Consider the following 20,048-nt stretch of genomic DNA (forward strand, 5'->3'; position numbering starts at 1 on the left):
AGAAAGCAGCTTGCTGGAGCCATCCAGATATAAAGAGCTGCTCAGCAGAACAGAAGGCAGTTGGGCCCTGAGCAGCAAGGGAGAAGCACCTTGGGCAGAGTAGTGCTGGGCAGGCTCAGGGAAGGAGAGAAATATCTTCCAGGCTGCAGCCCCTGTTACAAAGGGCTGAGGAAGTGTAAGGGCTATGGGGAAATGGTCGAGTAAACATTGGCAGACAAGGGGAGTGAAGTAGGGTAGGACATAGCGGCTGCCAGAGGGTCCTTGGGTTGGGACCCAGATTAGTGGGCAGGCCTGGGTCTCCCCCCACTCTTTCCTGTGCACTGCACCTTGCCACTATTGAGCATGGTCAAGATAGACTGTGGCTTGCCTCTGAGGTGAGAGGCTAGACTTTAGGTTGCAGTTGAGACAGGGATGAGCCAGAGGACTGCTGATATCCCTGGAAAGGGGGGAGAACAGAACAGTAGGATGCTACTGTCCAGAGCGTGTTGTGGGTTCAGCTACAGAGAGTGGAGACAAGAGAGCAGAGTGATGATGGATGAGGGACTAACCAGAAGGCAGCACCCTCAACTGATTGAGCAAATTCCTGGACAAACCAGCATGTATCTCAGATAGATCGTTTGTATGAAAGCCATATTTATAACTGAAACTTCCTCTTTCTGTCAACCTTTTGTGAAGACTGGAATGGTAATCCAAGTGCTGCCATTTAGTTATTAGATAGTTACAAAGTCCTTTTCATAGATAATGCCTTTTCACTGCACCAATGGAAGATATAGCAATAACAGGAAACTTAGAAATGGCAGAGGTGCTTACTGACTTCTTTGTTTTTTTTTTTTTTTTCAAGAAGATTGATGGTGATGGGATGCCTAATATAGCCAATGTTATTGGAATTGGGGAAGATTTAGAAATGAAAACCAAAAAAGAACAAGTTAAAAATTACTTTAAAAAGTTAGACGTCTTCAAGTCACCAGGGCCTGCTCAAATGCATCCTAGAATAATCAAGAAATTGATAGAGGAGGTATCTGAGCCTTTAGTGATCATCTTTGAAAAGTAATGGAAGTTGGGAGAGATCCCAGAAGATTGGAAAATGGCAAATAGAGTACCCACCTATAAAAAGGGAAATAAGAACAACCCAGTAAACTACCTGTCAGTTTAACTTCTGTGCCAGGGAAGATAATGGAGCAAGTAATTAAGGAATCCATCTGTAAACAACTGGAATAAGGTGATAGGTAACAGCCAGCATGGATTTGTAAAGAACAAATCACGTCAAACCAATATGAGCTTTCTTTGATAGGCTAACACGTCTTGTGGATAAGGAAGAAGTGGTGGACGTAGTATACCTAGACCTTAGTAAGACATTTGTTACAGTCTCGCATGATCTTCTTATCAACAAATTAGGCAAATGCAACTTAGATGGGGCTACTGTAAGGTGGGTGCATAACTGGCTGGATAACCATTTTCAGAGAGTAGTTATTAACGGTTCACAATCCTGCTGGAAGGGATAACAAGTGGGGTTCTGTAGGGGTCTGTTTTGGGACCGGTTTTGTTCAATATTTTCATCAACGATTTAGATATTGGCATAGAGAGTATGCTTATTAAGTTTGCAGAGGATACCAAGTTGGGAGGGCTTGCAACAGCTCTAGCGGATAGGGTCATAATTCAAACTGGAGAAATGGCCTGAGGTAAATAGGATGAAGTTTAATAAGGACAATTAAAAAGTACTTCACTTAGGAACAATCCATTTCACACTAGAGAACGGGAAGCAACTGTCTAGGAAGGAGGACTGCAGAAAGGGATCTAAGGGTCATAATGAACCACAAACTAAATATGAGTCAACAGTGTGACATCATTGCAAAACAAGCAAATATGATTCTGGGATGCATTAATAGGAGTGTTCTGAGCCAGACACGAGAAGTCATTCTTCCACTCTTCTCTGCTGATTAGGCCTCAGTTGGAATACTGTGCCCAGTTCTGGGCACCACATTTCATGAAAGATGTGGAAAAATTGGAGAAGATCCCAAGAAGAGCAACAAAAATGATTAAAGGTCTAGAAAACATGCGCTCTGAGGGAAGACTGAAATAATTAGGCTTGTTTAGTTTAGAAAAGAAGACTGAGAGGGGACATGATAGCAGTTTTCAGGTATCTAAAAAGGTGTCAGAAGGAGGAGAGAGAAAAATTGTTCTCCTTGGTCTCTGATGATAGGACAAGAAGCAATGGGCTTAAACTGCAGCAAGGGAAATTTAGGTTAGACATTAGGAAAAACTTCCTGACTGTCAGGGTGGTTAAACACTGGAATAAATTGCCTAGGGAGGTTGTGGAATCTCCATCACTGGGGATATTTCAGAGCAGGTTGGAGCGAAACGGAGCCAATGGGAGCTGCGAGGCTCCGTGGCTGCGGCACCAGTAAATAAACAAACCAGGGTGGCCAGTTAATGTGTTTCTCAAAATGGTTTTGCAGAGAACTTTCAGAAACACTGATTTAGGCTGCTTGGTCCTACTGTGAGGGCAGGGGACTGGACTTGATGACCTCTTTCGGTCCCTTTCAGTTCTAGTGTTCTGTGATTCTTTGATAGCAGAAAAAGTGCAGAAGGCTTAATATTAGTAAAAGTATCTTACATTTCCATTGTGATTCCCATTCCGAAGTGTATCCCAAATGCTTTAAAAAATATGTTCATAAGAATTATTTCAGTCACCACTGAAATCCAGTCACCTCTTATTATATAACAGGGTGCTACACCATGTCAGTTTCACAAAACATGCAGGATAAGAAATGAAGAATAAATACCAGTTTTTGTTTGACACTGTAGGCTTTAATGGAAAAGTCTGATTTCACTCAGTTGGGAATGTAGGGGGTTAAGTTCACCCCTGTGAAGAAGACTAGCACAAAGCTTAAGCATTGCTTATGTCCCACCTGAGCCTTGAAAACAGTGTTTAAGTAAGACTTATGTCATGTATGGTCTTGTGCTGGCACTCTGTGTGTTGGGGGATGTAAACTGTGGTGAACCAATTACAGTAACAGCGCTGGGTCAAGAACATTTAGGTAGCTCGGGATCTGTCCATGAAGTGTGTAAAATGCTTTGTACCTTCTAACGCGTTTAATGTCAGGACAATATGTAGCAGTACAAATTCTTCAGCCTATTTTAAAAGGTGTAGAGTGTTATGCCTTATGAATAGTTCATTTTGACAGAAGAGACTCTATGGGAAAGCTGGCCAGTAGGATTTGTACACTGCTCTTGCTCTCATTTCTGCATCGTCTCTTTAGGCTCAGTCCTACAAGGAGTTGAATACTTTGATTCTGTCCATCCAAGCACGTCCTGGATTCCAGTGAAGCTATGTATGTACATACTGTTAAGTGCTTTGCTGGATTGCAGTTTTGTGCCTTAACTCCAGTCCTAGGGGCAGAGCCAGCAAACCTTTACTCATGGGAAAGAGATATATAAACAAGGGCAAGGGAAACCAATATAGCTAGTTGGAAACCAGTATTAGTGGTTTGCATTGGTTTAAACGGATGCAAGGTCGTGCATAGAGAAGCCCCTTGTCTCCTTTATTTTCACCAGTTTATAAGTAGCATGGCTTTCTTTTCCTCCTTTCCTCTATCATCACTTTCTTTCATTCTTTGGTGATAGCAATGAATGTTCCTCGGAGAGTACTTAGTCTAACCTTAAGAAGTCACATCTAGAGTTTTTGGAATATCAGGATACAGGTGGAATTATCTCCAACAGAAATCGTGCTGGTCCTTATATATGTGTATGCTTTGATTTATGAACAATATCTGTCTTTGCTTGGTTCCAGTCTTGCACTATGGCCTCACAGTGTGTTGTCCAAAGAGGATTTTAAGTTACTGCTGTTTTTATAGGAGCTACATCTCATTTTAGCTCCTTACACTCTGCATGCTCCTTGGCTCTGATGTTGGCTTTTTTGCATTCTATTAATGTGTGTGTGTGTCTAAAACATACAATGCCTGAACATCAGCTTCCATAAAAACTAAGCAGATCAGAAACCCCCTGAAAGCAAATTTTTTTTTTTACTTAGACAATTATTTCAATTGAAGTGAAAGCTCACCTGGCATCGCTACAACAAAGCAAACAAACCAAATTGCCATTTCTTCTTTAGTCAAGGGCTTGTTACCATTTCAGCTGACTTCATGAAAAATTGTGCATGATTGTAGAGTGTAAAAATGATCAAAGTAGTTCTCAAAATGTCATATTTTCTCCCATCCTCAAACAAGTTAGCAAAGTGATTGCAAGAGACCTGTGTGGACTGCAACATCCTACCTCTTCCAGAGCCACCTGCTGTTGGTTGCTAAAAGGGAAGAGCCAGTAGAAAAATACAGGCAAATTTTAGCTCCCCTTTCCCCCCTCCAAAAAAGCAAAACTTTTATCTACATGTTGACCATTCAATAAAGGTAGAAGGAAAACATCAGGAAAAAGAAATAGTGAGAGCTTTTGAAAAATGTTTGCAAAATATATCTAGTGATAATTAAAGAAGTTTGAATAATTTGTCTTATCAGGCATGTCCTATGACTTCAGTGAGACTAGATCAGCCCCTTTAAAATCTGCTCCTATTGAAATGAAGGAATGGGAACTATGCTATTGACTTAAAACAGGAACAGAAATCAGCCTTTTCAGTTATGTCTTTGCTGAGGCCGAGAGTGACCCTTGTAGCCTATGCAGACACTCTCGTATGTCTACACTGCAATTAAACACCCATTGCCAGCATGGGTCAGCTGACATGGGCTCACAGGGCTTAGACACAGGCCTGAATGTCTTCACTGTAATTAAATATCCCAGCAGCTGGAGCCCCAGCAAGCTGACATGAACCAGCAATGTAGACATATATGCTCCGAGCTAAGTGGGTCTTGAGTAAGAACAGCCATACTGGACCAACCAAGGGCCCATCTAGCCCAGTGTCCTGCCTGAGTGGTGCATGGCAGTGCTGTGAACTGTCTCCCATTACAGGGTTGAATAAAGCACAGGGGGATTTTTTTTTCTCTGAATGCTGTCGCTACTGTTAGTTAAAATCAAACCTGTCAACTTAGCTGAACATATTGAATTAGCAACAGAGGCATTTGTTGAAACCTATTCTCCCAGGTTAAAATAGTTGTTTTGTTTTGTCTTGGCTGTTTCATTTTCATGCTCAGGTATTGTTTTTATATTATGTTAGATAAGGGCAAGATTGTGGGTTTATGCTTTATTCATAGGAATTTGAATTTTCATGCATATTGTACCCAAGCAGCAGGAGTTTCCAAAACCTCAGTGCAGGAGAATAACTTCTTAAAACAAAAACAAAAGGAATACATGGAAATCAGGATTAACAGTGCTTATTTCCCCCTTTCCTTAATAAATAGGAAAAAAAAACCTTGGGTTTTATAGCAGTGGGTAATGCAATAGGCATCAAACAGTGCAGCAATATCACATAAAGGCTTCATGTGTTATCAATTATTCTTGAGATATTAAAAATCTGGGTTGTGAAATGTTTTTAGCTCCTTTCATAATGGAAAATGTATGAAGAGGGAGGCTTAAGACATTGAAGAAACGTTAAAGGATGTTGCAGGCTAGCACAATAGTATTACATTCTCCTTTACCCATCCTGCATGATATGGGAGTCAGATGATCCATGTTCTGTGATGGGTGGAGGGGTAAATAAATCAAGCAACTTAATGTGCTATTGAAAGGTGCTGATAAAGAACAGACCAGTGGGCGTTCTGAATGTGTTTAGTGGCTAGGAAACAAGTTTCTTTAGTTTTGTAACAGATGGTTTGTTAAAACTAAGGAGAGTAGTTTACTGGGAGAAGATGAATATATGCAGGCCAAATGAAATAAAATAATTGTATGAAGGTTTTTTAATGACATGTTAAACCCCAGGTTTGGGTGTTTCCCTATTTTTTTACCTCTTCCAAATTTGAACAGATTATGTTCCAAGATTTGACATTCTGTTTACTCACTTCTATGATTTAGTTGTGTGTGTATGTGATTTTTTTCTCTTACCAAAGACTTCTCATGCTGCAATTTTAAAATTTTGCATAGATGGACTTTTATGAGACTTCTCAAATGATCTTGAGTTGTTCTCATTATGTAAAGAGATCTGTATAGATCTCATAAATGCCAAGGCATAGTTGGTTGTTAAATACCATATATGAATGTTTATGCTTTGCTTATATGAATTACTGGTTCTGAGTGAATTGCTATACTTGCCTAAGTTGAAACTCCTCTCCGCAGAATGGGCTGTGGTACAAGGTCATTGCATTCAGTGATCCCGTGCAGTCTGTTTGTATAGAGGTGAATTTCAGTCCTTGTAAGCTGGCATGACTTGGAGCTCATTTTCAATCATCTGCTCTAGCAGTGTGACCCAAGACATATTTTAAATGCTTTGCATTACAAAGAAGGAAAACATTTTGCTATGAGCATTAAGAAACCCCAGATAAGGTGACCCATCCATTTCTGTGGCTTTCTCCCAGAACCACAGAACTCGTGTTTCTATAAAAACAGTACATTAAAGGCCAGATTTTTAAAGACGTTTGGACCCCTGAAAATGGAGGTGAGTGCCTAGATGTATTTTTAAAATTACATCGGGTGATTTGCATAGTTAGGCACCTTTGAAACCTGGCCCTAATAGACTAGCAAAAAATACACACAGGACATTTCTCAGTCCTTAGTCAGGTAGAGCTCTCATAGGGCATGTCTACACTAGGAAATTGTTTTGAAATAATAACTCCCAAAATAACCATTTCAAAATAGTGTATCCACACTATAGGGAAGCCTTGAAATTAGTTTGAGGCAGGCTCCCTTAATGTGGATGCGCTACCTCAACTTAGGGTGTGTCTACACTACGGGACAAAGTCAAATTAAGATACACAACTTCAGCTACAGTGATTGTGTAGCTGAAGTTGAAGTAGCTTAACTTGGGCTTTTGGCGCTGCCTACACTGCAGGAAATCAAAGGAAGAACACGATTCCTTCGACTTCTCTTACCCCTCGTGAAAGCTGGGTTACCAGCATCGTCTGAAGTGCCCATTTCACTTCGAATTAGCTCTCTTAACTAGTCTGCTAATCAAACCCTGGAAAATCAACAGCAGCAGCTTTGATCTTCCTCTGTAGTGTAGACGTACCCTTAGGCTACGTCTAGACAGGCATGATTTTGCGGAAATACTTTTAATGGAAAAGTGTTTCCGTTAAAAATATTTCCGTAAAAGAGCGTCTAGATTGGCAAGGATGCTTTTGCACAAAACATGCTTTTGTGCAAAAGCATCCGTGCCAATCTAGACGCACTTTTGCGCAAGAAAGCTCCGATGGCCATTTTAGCCATCGGGCTTTCTTGCGCAAAAAATTAAGGTGCCTGTCTACACTGGCAGGAGCGTGAAAGTATTAGTGCAAGAAACACTGATTTTGTACATTACAAAGTCAGTGCTCTTGCGCAAATTCAAGCGGCCAATGTAGACAGCTGGCAAGTTTTTGGGCAAAAGCAAGTGCTTTTGCGCAAAACCTTGCTAGTCTAGATGCAGCCTTAGAGTCCCAGGAAGCACTGGAGAGTAATTACTTTGAATGACCCTGGAGAGTAGTTATTTTGAAATAGCAGCAGTGCAGTGTCCACACTATTGCTATTTCAAAATAACTATAATATAACTATTTCAAAATAAGCATTATTCCTTGTGGAAAGTAGGAGTTATTATTTTGAAATAACCAGCCCCTTATTTCAAAATAACAGGCTTGGTAGTGTGGATGCTCCGCTTGTTATTTTGAAACAAGGGGAATTATTTCAAAATAACTGCCTAGTATAGAGCAGGGCATAGACACCAAAGAAAGTTTTGTTTGCATGTATATTGTGGGATTTACTCCCCCACCTGGAATACTATGATAACTTTGACTTTTCTTTTCAAATACATCTTTGTACCAGAGCATATACTTCTTGTGGGATCACAACCTCCTAAAACATCCAGACATTTGTTGGGAAATACAGCAGGGCACAGACTATCCAATAAGTTCTTAGACTGCATTGGAGACAACTTTTTATTTCAGAAGGTTGAAAAAGCAACTCAGAGGGAAGCTATTCTAGATTTGATCTTAACAAATAGGGAGGAGCTGGTTGAAAATTTGAAAGTGGAAGGCAGGTTGGTTGAAAGTGATCATGAAATCATAGAGTTCATGATTCTAAGGAATGGTAGAAGGGAGAACAGCAAAATAGAGACAATGAATTTCAGGAAGGCAAATTTTGGTAAGTTCGGAGAGCTGGTAGGTAAGGTCCCATGGGAAGCAAGACTAAGGAGAAAAACAACTGTTGAGACTTGGCAGTTTTTCAAAGGGACATTATTAAGGGCCCAAAAGCAAACTATTCCTCTGTGTAGGAAAGATAGAAAGTATGGCAAAGACCACCTTGGCTTAACCAGATGATCTTGCATGGTCTGAAAATCAAAAAGGTATTTCATTAAAAGTGGAAACTAGGACAAATTACAGGGATGAATATAAGCAAACAATATAGGTATGCAGGGGCAAGATTAGAAAGGCAAAGGCACAAAACAAGCTCAAATTAGCTACAGACATAAAGAGTAACAAGAAGACTTTCTATAAATATATTACAAGCAAGAGGAAGACCAAGGACAGCGTAAGGAGGGACAAACAGTCACTAGAAATTTGGAAATGGCAGAGGTGCTTAATGACTTCTTGTTTCGATCTTCTCCATGACGTCTAATGATGAAGGAATGCCTAACATAGTGAATACTATTGGGAATGGGTAACTTTAGAAGATAAAATAAAAAAAGAACAAGTTAAAAATTACTTAGAAAAGTTAGATGTCTGCAAGTCACCAGGGCCTGATGAAATGCATCCTAGAACACCTAAGGAGTGGATAGAGGAGGTATCTGAATCTTTATCTATCATCTTTGAAAAATTATGGAAGACGGGAGAGATTTCAGAAGACTGGAAAAGGGCAAATATAGTGCCCATCCATTAAAAGGGAAATAAGAACAATCCAGGAAACTACAGACCAGTCAGTTTAACTTCTGTGCCAGGAAAGATAATGGAGCAAGTAATTAAGGAATTCATCTGCAAATACCTGGAAGATAATAGGGTGAAAGGTAACAGCCAACATGGATTTGTAAAGAACAAATCACGTCAAACCAATCTGATAGTTTTCTTTGATAGGATAACGAGTCTTCTGGATAAGGAAGAAGCAGTGGACGTGGTATACCTAGACTTTAGTAAGGCATTTGATACGGTCTCTCATATTCGTCTTATCAACAAATTAGGCAAATACAATTTAGATGTGGCTACTGTAAGGTGGGTGCATAACTGGCTGGATAATCATTTTCAGACCCCTGCTGGAAGGGCATAACAAGTGGGGTTCTGTAGGGGTCTGTTTTGGGACCGGTTCTGTTCAATATTTTCATCAACGATTTAGATAATGTCATAGAAAGTACGCTTATTAAGTTTGCAGATGATACCAAGCTGCAAGGGGCTGCAACTGCTTTGGAGGGTAGGGTCATAATTCAAAATGATCTGGACAAACTGGAGAAATGGTCTGAGGTACATAGAATGAAGTTTAATAAGGACAAATGCAAAGTACTCTACTTAGGAAAGAGCAATCCATTTCACACATACAGAATGGAAAGTAACTGTCTAGGAAGGAGTACTGAAGAAAGGAATCTACGGGTCATAGTGGATCACAAGCTAAATATGAGTCAACAGTGGGATGCTGTTACAAAATAAGCAAACATGATTGTGGGATGCATTAACAGGGGTGTTGTGAGCAGGATACTAGAAGTCATTCTTCCGCTCTACTCTGTGCTGACCAGGGATCAATTGGAGTATTGTGTCCTGTTCTGATGGAAAGATGTGAAGAAATTGGAGAAAGTCCAGAGAAGAGCATCAAGAATGATTAAAGGTCTAGAGAACAGTACCTATGAAGGAAGACTGAAAGAATTGGGCTTGTTTAGTTTTGAAAGGAGAAGACTGAGAGGGGACATGATAGTGGTTTTCAGGTTTCTAAAATGGTGTCAGAAGGAGGAGAAAGAAAATTAGTTCTCCTTGGTCTCTGATGATAGGACAAGAAGCAATGGGCTTAAACTGCAGCAAGGGAAGTTGAGGTTGGACATTAGGAAAAACTTCCTAACTGTCAGGGTGGTTAAACACTGGAATAAATTGCCTAGGGAGGTTGTGGAATTTCCATCTCTGGAGATATTTAAGAGCAGGTCAGACAGATACCTGTCAGAGATGGTCTAGACGGTGCTTGGTCCTGCCGTGAGGGCAGGGGACTGGACTCGATGACCTCTCAAGGTCCCTTCCAGTTCTAGTGTTCTATGTTCTATGATTCTGTGAAAACATACCTGTTCACCTGTCTGATCAAGCCCAGGCACGTTGCAGCCAGTTGTGATTGCTGTTCCTCTATCAACAAGTCAGGAAAAGAACAGAACTATGGTTCTTGAGATTAAGCAATTTCAATAGCCCACCTGCTTGATGTTTCACCATTTCTAACCACTCTTTAGTTTATTCTGCTTGCTTAACAACACTTATCTCCAGCATGTCTGGTTGGAGTTAATATCATTTTAATCTTAAAATCTAGATGCAACGTGATCAACTTAAACCAAGAGGAAATGCAAGTGACATGACTAACAGTCTCTAGTGACTGCTGAAATGGCGGTGGTTCCTAGCCAACTGTTGAGTACAGGAGCCAATGTAATCCCATGACAAGCTTCTGGGATGGGAGCTGAGAAGTTAGATTTCTCTTATCAGCTCTTCCTCACTGAGTCATTAAAACTCCCTGTGCTTCAGTTTCCCCAATCTCTGCAGGGCTGCCTATGTGGGGAAGAGGAGAAAAAGGGGCAGCTGCCCCAGGCCCTTTAAATTGACACCAGAGCCCTGTGTGGGACAGTCCGGGGGGTGCTGAGGGCTTACTCACTGAGGAGCAGCAAGGCACTGAGGGCTGGCTGTCCCTAGCCCTGCCCCTTCTATCCAATGTTCCACCCCTTCCAGGGACGGGGAGGGGGAAAGCACTATATACTGTACACATAATTATATTTTTCTGGATAATTTCTGCTAATGAATCTCTGAAAACAAAGTTTAATTAAATGCCTTCTGTCCGGCAGCCTCTTACTTTTCCCCTTCTTGAACTCACTGTAGTAGAAGCATATCGGCCTGATAGTTTCCATACACTGCTACTGCCCCACCGCACATCTACCCCCTCTTCTGTACTTCAATATATTTTAAAGCTCCAGCAAGGGGCTTAGGGAGATGAAGCAGCATAATGTGAAAATGAAATCACATATGTGTAAAAATTTATACTAACCCCATTCTTTCTGGAGTAATGAGCTGAACTTCAGTTGTAATTGGGAGAATCTAAACTTTAACAGCCTTAATTTGAATTGTTTTTGTATAGCTTGCAAAATCTGTGTGTACCAGTGTAACATCAAGAGAAGAGAGAGATTAACCACAGCGTAATAACACCCTTCATCAGTTATTAGGTTAATTCACACGACATGTAACTGAAAATGTGGAAATGGCAGAAGTGTTGAATGACTTTTTTTTTGTTTTCAACAAAAACATTATTGGCATTTGGACATCTGACATAGTAAACACCAGTTAAAATGAAGAAGGATTAGAGATTAAAATATGGGGGAAAAGAAGTTAAAATTTCTTAGACAAGTTAGATGTCTTCAAGATACCAGGGCTTGATTAAATATACCCTACAGTACTCAAATTGCTGATTGAGGAAATATCTAAGCCATTGACAGTTATCTGTGAAAAGTCAAGAAAAATGGGCTAGATTCCAGAGGACTGGAAAAGGGCAAATATCATGCCCATCTGTAAAAAGAGGAATAAGAATAACCTGGGGAATTAGACCAGTCTGATTAACTTCAGTACCTGAAATGTTTAAGAGAAGGTAAGGCAAACACTTCTCAGGAATGATCTAGTGATACGTAGTCCTGACATGAGTGCAGGGGACTGTATTAGAAGACCTCTTCCAGTTCTATGATTCAATTATCTCTCTAGATAGATAGATAGATAGATATAGATACCAACTATACATAGTGAGGAAACCTATGCAGTCAGTAGTGACTCTTAAATCTCTTCCTTTACTCTCACACCTGGATTTAATTAGATGGGACGTTAGCTAATAAGTGATCATTTATGCTGTAGTGAAGGTTTGGGGCAGATGCTGTGTGGCCTCCAAAAGCCTGAGGCAGCTGCTCTGATTCATACTATGGATGGGGTGGCTCTGTTTAAAGTGACAGCATCAACAAAATTGTGAATAGGTCTAACATTTATTTTTTTAATTCACATGCCACATCACTGAGAGAACTTATTGTTTTGAACAACTGCAGTTTATTAATGTATAAAACCAGATCAAAGTGATAGAGCAAGTACATAAATAAGTACCACATCAGGCCCATGTCCTGGGAAGACAGTGAAAAACATGATATTGTGTATTTTATTGTCTTAAGTGACCAGAGACTGTAAAAATGCAAAACTTCATTTACTAAATGGCGCTTATATTTTTTGTTTTTCATAAAGTGTTTATTATACAAATAAATACACAATTTAAACCCCACTTGTTCTGTCACAAACACAAGACTGTTTGTCTTCCCCAAAAAAATACAAATGCTGTACACTTCCCACATAATCTTCATTCAATCAGCTACTGCTACAGACATACTGTGCCGAAAGGTGAGCCATACATAGCCAGGTGTTTGTCTGCTTACCAGAATAATATGACTCCTGAGAATGCCTTCCACTGTGTCCTCATCAGAGATATGTTTGTGTTAATGCATGCCTTATTAGTGGATTGATAATTTAAATTTTTCATTTCTGCAGTCCCTTCCAACCCAAAGGATTGCAGTGTTTTACAAATAGCTGCTCCCACTGCTACCCTGCACGGCACTCACTTCTGATGTGGAACACACAGCTGTTTAATAGTTCACTGGAGCACTACATGCAGTTTTGGATAGGATGTTAACACAGCACCCATTTTAAACACAAAAGAGAATTTAAGGGGCCTAAGACTCATTACCGAATTTGGCCAGGACACTGAAGTTAACTTTTACTCTTATCAGATCATTTATAGGACTGTGCATTTATATCATGGTGTCAGAACCTTGTCTGATTTCTAAATGATTTTACTGATATTACAAGGATTATTTTGTTCTTGCCATTCAAACTGGCTGCTCAAGGAGCCCTCTTCTGCCACACTGTTATGAATTTTAGGCCATTTGGGGCACTGACAGGGAAGGAAATGCACTAAAAAAATCTGTTCCCTATCCTGGCATGGGGGATATTTTGGTCTTTGCAGGCAGAACCATGAAGATTTTCTGTGTAGGAAATTCTGGGTTTTCTTCTCACTCTCATATCCTCACTTAGTCTCCCTCTTCCTCCCTATCATATTCACCTCAGTCCCCTCTCATTCCCTCCTTGTTCTTAGTACAGATGACCTTTTCAATACACTGCTACTGGCTGTTGCAAGAAACCCTGGCAGGGATTGATCCTGCACCGCTGAAAAAGCGGTAAAAGAGGGTTGCCTCTTAGGACCACAGCTGCTATCAGAAAAAGGTGCAAAGAAATCATGACTGTGAACAAGGCACTGCTAAAAAGTTTAATATTTCTTCTGCTGTTGGAGCCAGAGTTGGGCTACTGGCATTAAGCACTGAACATCCAGGACCTCTAACCTCTTTATTAAAATGCACATACCCCAGATGAAGACCTAGAATGCCATCACTGGAAACACAGGGCAGAGCAAAGAGCGTAAGATTTGCAAAGTCCCATGGGGATCTTCAAATTCTAGCTACTGTCATTTATGTCACTCCCTGTGAGGACCAAGTGCCTCGCCTGAGGCCTCTTCTTTAGAACTTCATTTCCTATTGTGTTTGAACAGCAGTGTCCCCGGGTGCTTCTGGAATGGAAATGGCGGGAAAGCAGTCACTGTCAGTTGCTTCTCAGGAGTGAATTTCCTCAGACAAAGCCATGTTTTCAAAGTAATGGCCTTGTGTATCAGAACAGAACTCTTTTCTGAAGGCAGACACTGGTCAGATGCTAAGGTTCACCTGTGAACTGCAAACCACACGGAGTGCCTTAATTTTCTTTTTGCATAAAGATAATGGTCTTGTTGGTGCTGCATTGAGTGGCTTGACATAAGTGCTCATAATTTTGCCATTGGAGAGATTTGCCCTCAAAGTTACGCTTATTAGTTTGCTGGGACCTGAGAGGCCCTCAGAACCCTCTTATTGCAACAATTACAATTAATAAATTAAGTGATATCAAAAGATATTTAACAAATTATTAATCGCCCTGGGTTTAACCCTATAGGAATTTTCATAAATGATCTAGTATTCTGCATTCTCCTGTGATGTTACTTTGTAAAGGCAGCTTATTGACCAAGGCTACATGTTAACAGGGCCCATGAGAATGCAGTATGGGGCAACATGAGGAGCTGACATTTCGTACTTCATGTAGAGAAGTGGATAATGGAAACCTAGTGAAAACCACTTAAAAGTTAAACAGTTTCTCAAATTGCTACATAAATGCATTAATTCCTACTAACACCTTCTGGTCTGTTTATGTACTCAGAGTTTGTTCAACTGCAAGGCATCATCCCAAAGCAGTAGGCTGGTTGGGAGTTTTCATTTAAATCTGGATTTTATGGCTCAAACACAAGTATTGTGTCATTTGTGTTTTTTCTCCTTACTAGAAAAACAGGCATTTCAACACCCAAAGTGGTATAAACTCAGTACAGGAAATAATATTCTCCATAGCTCCTGCACAGTTATTAGGTGTCCTTCATTTCATTAGTTTCAATCATTTGCCAAGTTTAAAAAAAAAATCTGTTTTTCCTTTTTACCCTGTAAAGATATGCAACTTTACAAGAAACTACAGTCTCCCTTTCCCTTCCCCCACCAGTAATACAGAGCCTCCTAGTCTTTTTGAGGAGATATTTAAATGTTTGACACAGACCACTACACATAAAGCAGCAAGTTTGCTGTGCATGATGTGAATAATTACTGCATTATAGTTTTGGTTTTTAGGGCAACTGTTGACTTAAGCAAAATAAGCCTGCAGTCCAGCTGCAGATCCAAGTTTTCATAAGTTTTCTTGTTTTCTCCCTCCATTGCTGTCTCCTTTAACAGTGACCCTTTTCAGACTTTTCGAGGTACAAAACCTTTACCAAATCCTCCAGCTCAGTCCTGCACGCTCTGCTTTCACACATTTGGCTGAGCTGAGTTTCTCCCTCGCTAAATATTTTCCACTGGCCTGAAAGCAAAAACACAAAGCAGAGAGACACTGGCTTAAGACAGAGTGCAGGGAGCATTAGAGTCAAAGCACTAACCAGCTGTTGATAGGGAGAATTTCAAACCTTCCATAGGAAAATATTTTAGACATCTCAAGCTCTGAGTATATTCTTTGCAAAAGAACTACATTAAAAGAACACGAAGGGCCAGATTCTGATTGGGGAAGATAGGGAAAAGAGAAATCTTTAGTTTGAAGGTGCTGGCTTGTAATTGCAGCATACTCTCAAGAGTAATTCTTTCAACAGCTGCTGTTGCCCTGCAACAGTGGAAGTTCAAGCACGACAGCAACTTGACAGTGCAGATGATCTGGAGCATAAAACTGATCATAAACAAGTGAAATTGGGAGGTCAAGTTTCAGAGCCCAAGCTGGGTGAAATACAAAATATAAATTGCACTAGTAGCGAAATATGAATCTGATTTTTTTTTAAAGTCAATTTTTAATAATTCAAGGTGTCACTAGGAACTTCAAAAATACATCTTTTAAACATGACTGATGTTAAAGTAACCCTCTAATCGCATGTTGCATTCTGATTATTTTATTTGATACTCTCAAACTATTGATTCCAGATGTTGTTGGGAAAGTAGCACATTTATTTCAATTGCAGGAGCAATGCAGGCCATGTTTCAAAGTGAAGGTTAGATGGGAAAGTGGAGCCTGAGGAGACCAAGACCTTTACTTACTCAGAGTTGTTCTTGTTATCTGCTTGAAGTAAGGAAGTTCTTCAAATTCACTTTTGGATATCTTCTCAGTGTGGAAGTGATGTAGAATCCCTGCAGCAAAACAGTAAGAGCATCTGTTCAGGGGCGGGCAATCATTTTTAATGGGGGTCCACACCAAGATTTTGGTAAGAGGTCAAGGGCCACATTCTATGGAGGGGGTGCAGGGTCTGGGACGGTGGATGGGGTATAGAAGGGATAAGGGACATGAGGTTGGGATGCAGGATCCAGGAAGGAGTATGGGTGCAGGAGAGGATTCTGGCCTGGGGGAGGCATGTAGGAGGGGGTGCAATAACTGGGAGGGAGTTGTGACCTGGAAGAAGGGGAGAAAAAGGGGGCAGAGGGTTTGGGTGATGACCTGGGGCAGGGGAATAGAGTGCAGGGTCAGGGAGGGGGCATGGGTGCAGGAAAGAATTCTGGCCTGGGGGAGAGATTTAGGAGGGGTGTGCAGGTCTGGGAGAGACCTGGAGGATGACCTGGAGGATGTGGGGAAAGGGGTTGTGACCTGGAGGATGTGGGGAAAGGGGTTTGGGTGGTGACCTGGGGAAGGGAGTTGCGGGGAGAGAGGGTGCCAGAGACAGGCTTTGGCTGGGAGGTGCTTACCTTGGTGGCTTCCAGCCAGCAGCCCTGCAGGAACCTGAGACTGGCTCCATGCCTGTCTGCTGGGCTGGATGCTCCACATGGGTTTGCTCCAGCATGAGGAGGGAGGAGTGAAGAGGCTTTGCTCACTGGCCCTGCCTCCAAGAAAATTTCTCAGCTCCTATTGGCTAGAAACTGGTCAATAGGAGCTAAAGGATTTTGCCAGTGGGCAGGGACAGCACACAAAGCCTTCCCGTCCTTCCCCAGTGTTCCGAGCAATTAGCAGCCACTGTTTAAAGCAGAGCTGCTATATCTAGTAAAGGTGCCAGTGAGGTGGCCACAGGTTGGATCCAGTGACTTTGTGGGCTGGATCTGGCCCGCTAGCCATCTCTTGCCCTCCCCGATCTAGTTGGAAAAAGCTCCTCCGCTCTGAGCATGTTGTGGTTGTGTGCAGAATTATTGGCATGTTGAGCCACGTTGTGATATCATCTTTACCAAGATGACAACAGTCCCAGCTAAAGAGAACAAGCTACAGCGAGAACCTTTTAACCGATTCCGTGTGCTCCATCAGTATTTTTCTTTTGCGGTTTTACAATGGTGGAGAGTCTCCCCAAAATCTGAGAGTGAGTTCCTTCTCTGCCCACATAGGTTTACCTCTACCTGGTGTGAATGAAAGAGGACCAGAGCAGAGGCCAAATTCCCAGTGCCTTGGAAAAAAGCAGTTTGGCATGTTGACACTGGACACTGTCTTTTGTCTAATTGCAGCCAGCCAGTAGAACATGCTGCTGCCAAGCCACCAGAAAGATTTGTGTCTTACTGGGAACGTAGGCTAGTATTAATCACCTGCCCTTCAGAGGGCTGTTCATAGATCACGATCTGGGTAACCTTAAGTGTAGTTTGCACTTTGATATGAGCTCAACAATTTGTGAAGCGTCTTTATAAAAAAAGTCAGAGACTAAAACCATTGAGTTGGCAGCGACAGTCTCAAAGCAATCTGTAAACAAGCCTAGCAATGCCCCAGTCCATGAAGTAAATCTATACTCTCCTTTTACAGAGAGGGTAAAGCGAAGTACGAAAAACTGAACGATTTGTTGGAGGCCACACTGTGTGAGTCAATGGCAGAGCCAGGAATAGTACCTAGAAGGCTTGACTCCTGTGTCTGTCTGTCGGCTTGCTCTGACTCTGGGACAACAGTCCCAGCTGAAGAGAAAAAGCTACAGCGAGAATGAATGTACAACTCCTTTAATATTTGGCATGTGCACGAAGGCATTCTGAGATGGAGTGTCATCACTTCGTAAATGTCTTCATGTAAAGGGCCTTTGAGAAGATAGCCAACAAAATTCTTAAGGGAAAGAGAGAGGCAGTTGTAAGAGAAGAAGGGAAAAATAACATTGCCTCTCTTTATAAAATGAATAACAGATCTATTTACGCCCACACTTCTGGCACTTCCTCTTTTGGTTCCCCACTTGTATTTTTTAATTAAACTGAAATAATATTCATTAAGTAGCTCCACTCTTCCCAAAGATTCCTTAAGCTTTTTTTTTCTTTCAGTAAAGAATTACTATGTCCACTTTGAAATGCAGCCTCCTCAGAGATCATATACTTTTTTAGAATACATAGTGAAACAAATACTCTATTATAGTGCATAGCAATATGACACAAGTTCAGATTCAACTAAAAAGCCAAGACCTGCAGGGAAGTTTGGCATTTATTTGAGATCTAGCGTCTACATCCATAAAACTGAGTTAGCTGAAGTAAAAACTCAGGCTTTATTTATTTGCAGTACATAAAAAACTGAACATCGAAACCCTTCAGACATTCAGGAGTTTGGACAATTGAAGGGACTGGCCTGAAAGCGGTGGAAGTCTGTGCTCAGGGTTAAGACTAGAGCTGGCCATAACGTAGATTCTTTTCCATCCACAGAAAATTAAGAGTTTTCAGAGAGTAATCAAAATCTAAAATATTTTGGTCAAAATCTGAAGAATTTTGATGCTGCAGCACTGCTACAATCAGATTGCTGGAAGAATTTGTACAGTGGGACGGCTGAGAGTACCAAACTAAATCCTGCATATAATGGAAACTGTTTCAAGTCAGGGGATGCGGCAGCACCCTTAATTCCAGAACCTATGTCTATGGTGTTTCATGGGAATTGTAATTTATGAACTGTGTGCACCTGTTCCCCTTGGCTGTGTCCAGACTCAGGGGTTTTTTCGGGAAAAGTAGCCTTTTTCCGAAAAAACTTCACCTGCGTCTAGACTGCAGCCGCGTTCTTTCGAAATTAAATCGAAAGAACGCGGCTTTTCTTTCGACGGCGGTAAATCTCATTTCACGAGGAAGAACACCTTCTTTCGAAAGTGCTTCTTTCGAAAGAAGGCGTTCTTGAATGTAAATAGGACTTCTTCGGAAGAGAGCATCCAGATTCACTGGGTGCTTTCTTTCGAAAAAGCAGCTTGCTCTTTCGAAAGTTCCGCGTGCAGTCTAGACGCTCTCTTTCGAAAGAGGCTTGCAGTCTAGACATAGCCCTTTATAGGCTAGGCTCTATATCTCCCATGATGTGCTATGGTCTCTCTCTTTTTCTCTCCCCTTTCCCCCACCATAAGAGTGTGTTTTCATGGCGACGCAGAACTGGCTAGTGTGTGCTACTGCCCTCTATTGGTCAAAATCAGAACTGATCCAACCACATATGATATACCCCATACTGCTAACAACAAGGGAGTTTGGCACTAGTTTAAACAATGTGTGCTTTTGTAGTAGGCGGATTGAGTTGTATCTCTGCTGCCAGGGAAGTGCGCCAAATGCCCCAATGTAAGGAATAGGAATAGCTATAAAGTCCTGAGTTGGAAGAATTTGTGAATCTTTCCTGAGGTTATAAACAGAAAAAGAGGGAACTCGATCTACTTACCTTTCCTAATTGTCCACACATGTATTTCTATTTGAGGTGGCTTTTCTGTTTCCATAGCAATTTTTCTAATGGTTTCTCCGACCTCCGTGAAAACAGATTCATAGACAGGAAGCATCTCTTCACCACAAAAGTAATCTTTGCTGTCAAAGCTCTGACTTGGCATCTCTTCTGTAAGCAAAGCATGATACAGCTTTAATAATGGCCCACCAGACTTACTGGACTTGTGCTGCCCAACAAGTTTAGCTTAATTGTAGATAATTCCTCCAAACTGGTCTTTCAAGTCCTTCTCCAGCCAAGTCCAGGCTTTTTAGTGTAATTCTGTTTTGCGCTCCTTTTTTTTTAATGCTCAGATCTGTAAAGAATTTCGGCTTTTAGTTAGTATGTTTTATCATAACCTATACAAGTAACTGACTTTGAGAAAAGATTCTGCTTTTTTGATAGCTGGGGGTGAGTTTCAAGAGGCAGAGAATGGTCTGCAATCTAGATACCAAATTCTTTACTTCTATAGCATTTTTCACCCAAGGTTCTTAGCTAGATTTTTCTGAGTGCCCTTTCCCCCTATTGACTTCAAGAGGAACTGTGGGT

At 41.2% G+C, this 20,048-nt stretch overlaps 1 protein-coding gene across 2 annotated transcripts in view; it reads right to left on the reverse strand.

Annotated features, from left to right (window-relative positions):
• Positions 1 to 12,481: 12,481 nt before the first annotated feature.
• The window catches only part of CHRDL1 (chordin like 1), a 67,871-nt gene continuing 60,304 nt past the window's right edge, over positions 12,482 to 20,048 (reverse strand). For both annotated transcript variants that reach the window (XM_006136208.5, XM_006136207.5), the window contains exons 10-12: positions 19,464 to 19,631; positions 15,947 to 16,036; positions 12,482 to 15,227 (exon numbers count right to left, since the gene is read on the reverse strand). In XM_006136208.5, coding sequence (XP_006136270.1) covers positions 15,097 to 15,227; positions 15,947 to 16,036; positions 19,464 to 19,631 — 389 coding nt within the window. In that variant the 3' untranslated portion in view covers positions 12,482 to 15,096. The remainder of the gene's footprint in view (positions 15,228 to 15,946; positions 16,037 to 19,463; positions 19,632 to 20,048) is intronic.

Source organism: Pelodiscus sinensis, chromosome 13 (genome assembly GCF_052426305.1).
Source record: "Pelodiscus sinensis isolate ZL-2025 chromosome 13, ASM5242630v1, whole genome shotgun sequence".
Lineage (NCBI taxonomy): Eukaryota > Metazoa > Chordata > Testudines > Trionychidae > Pelodiscus > Pelodiscus sinensis.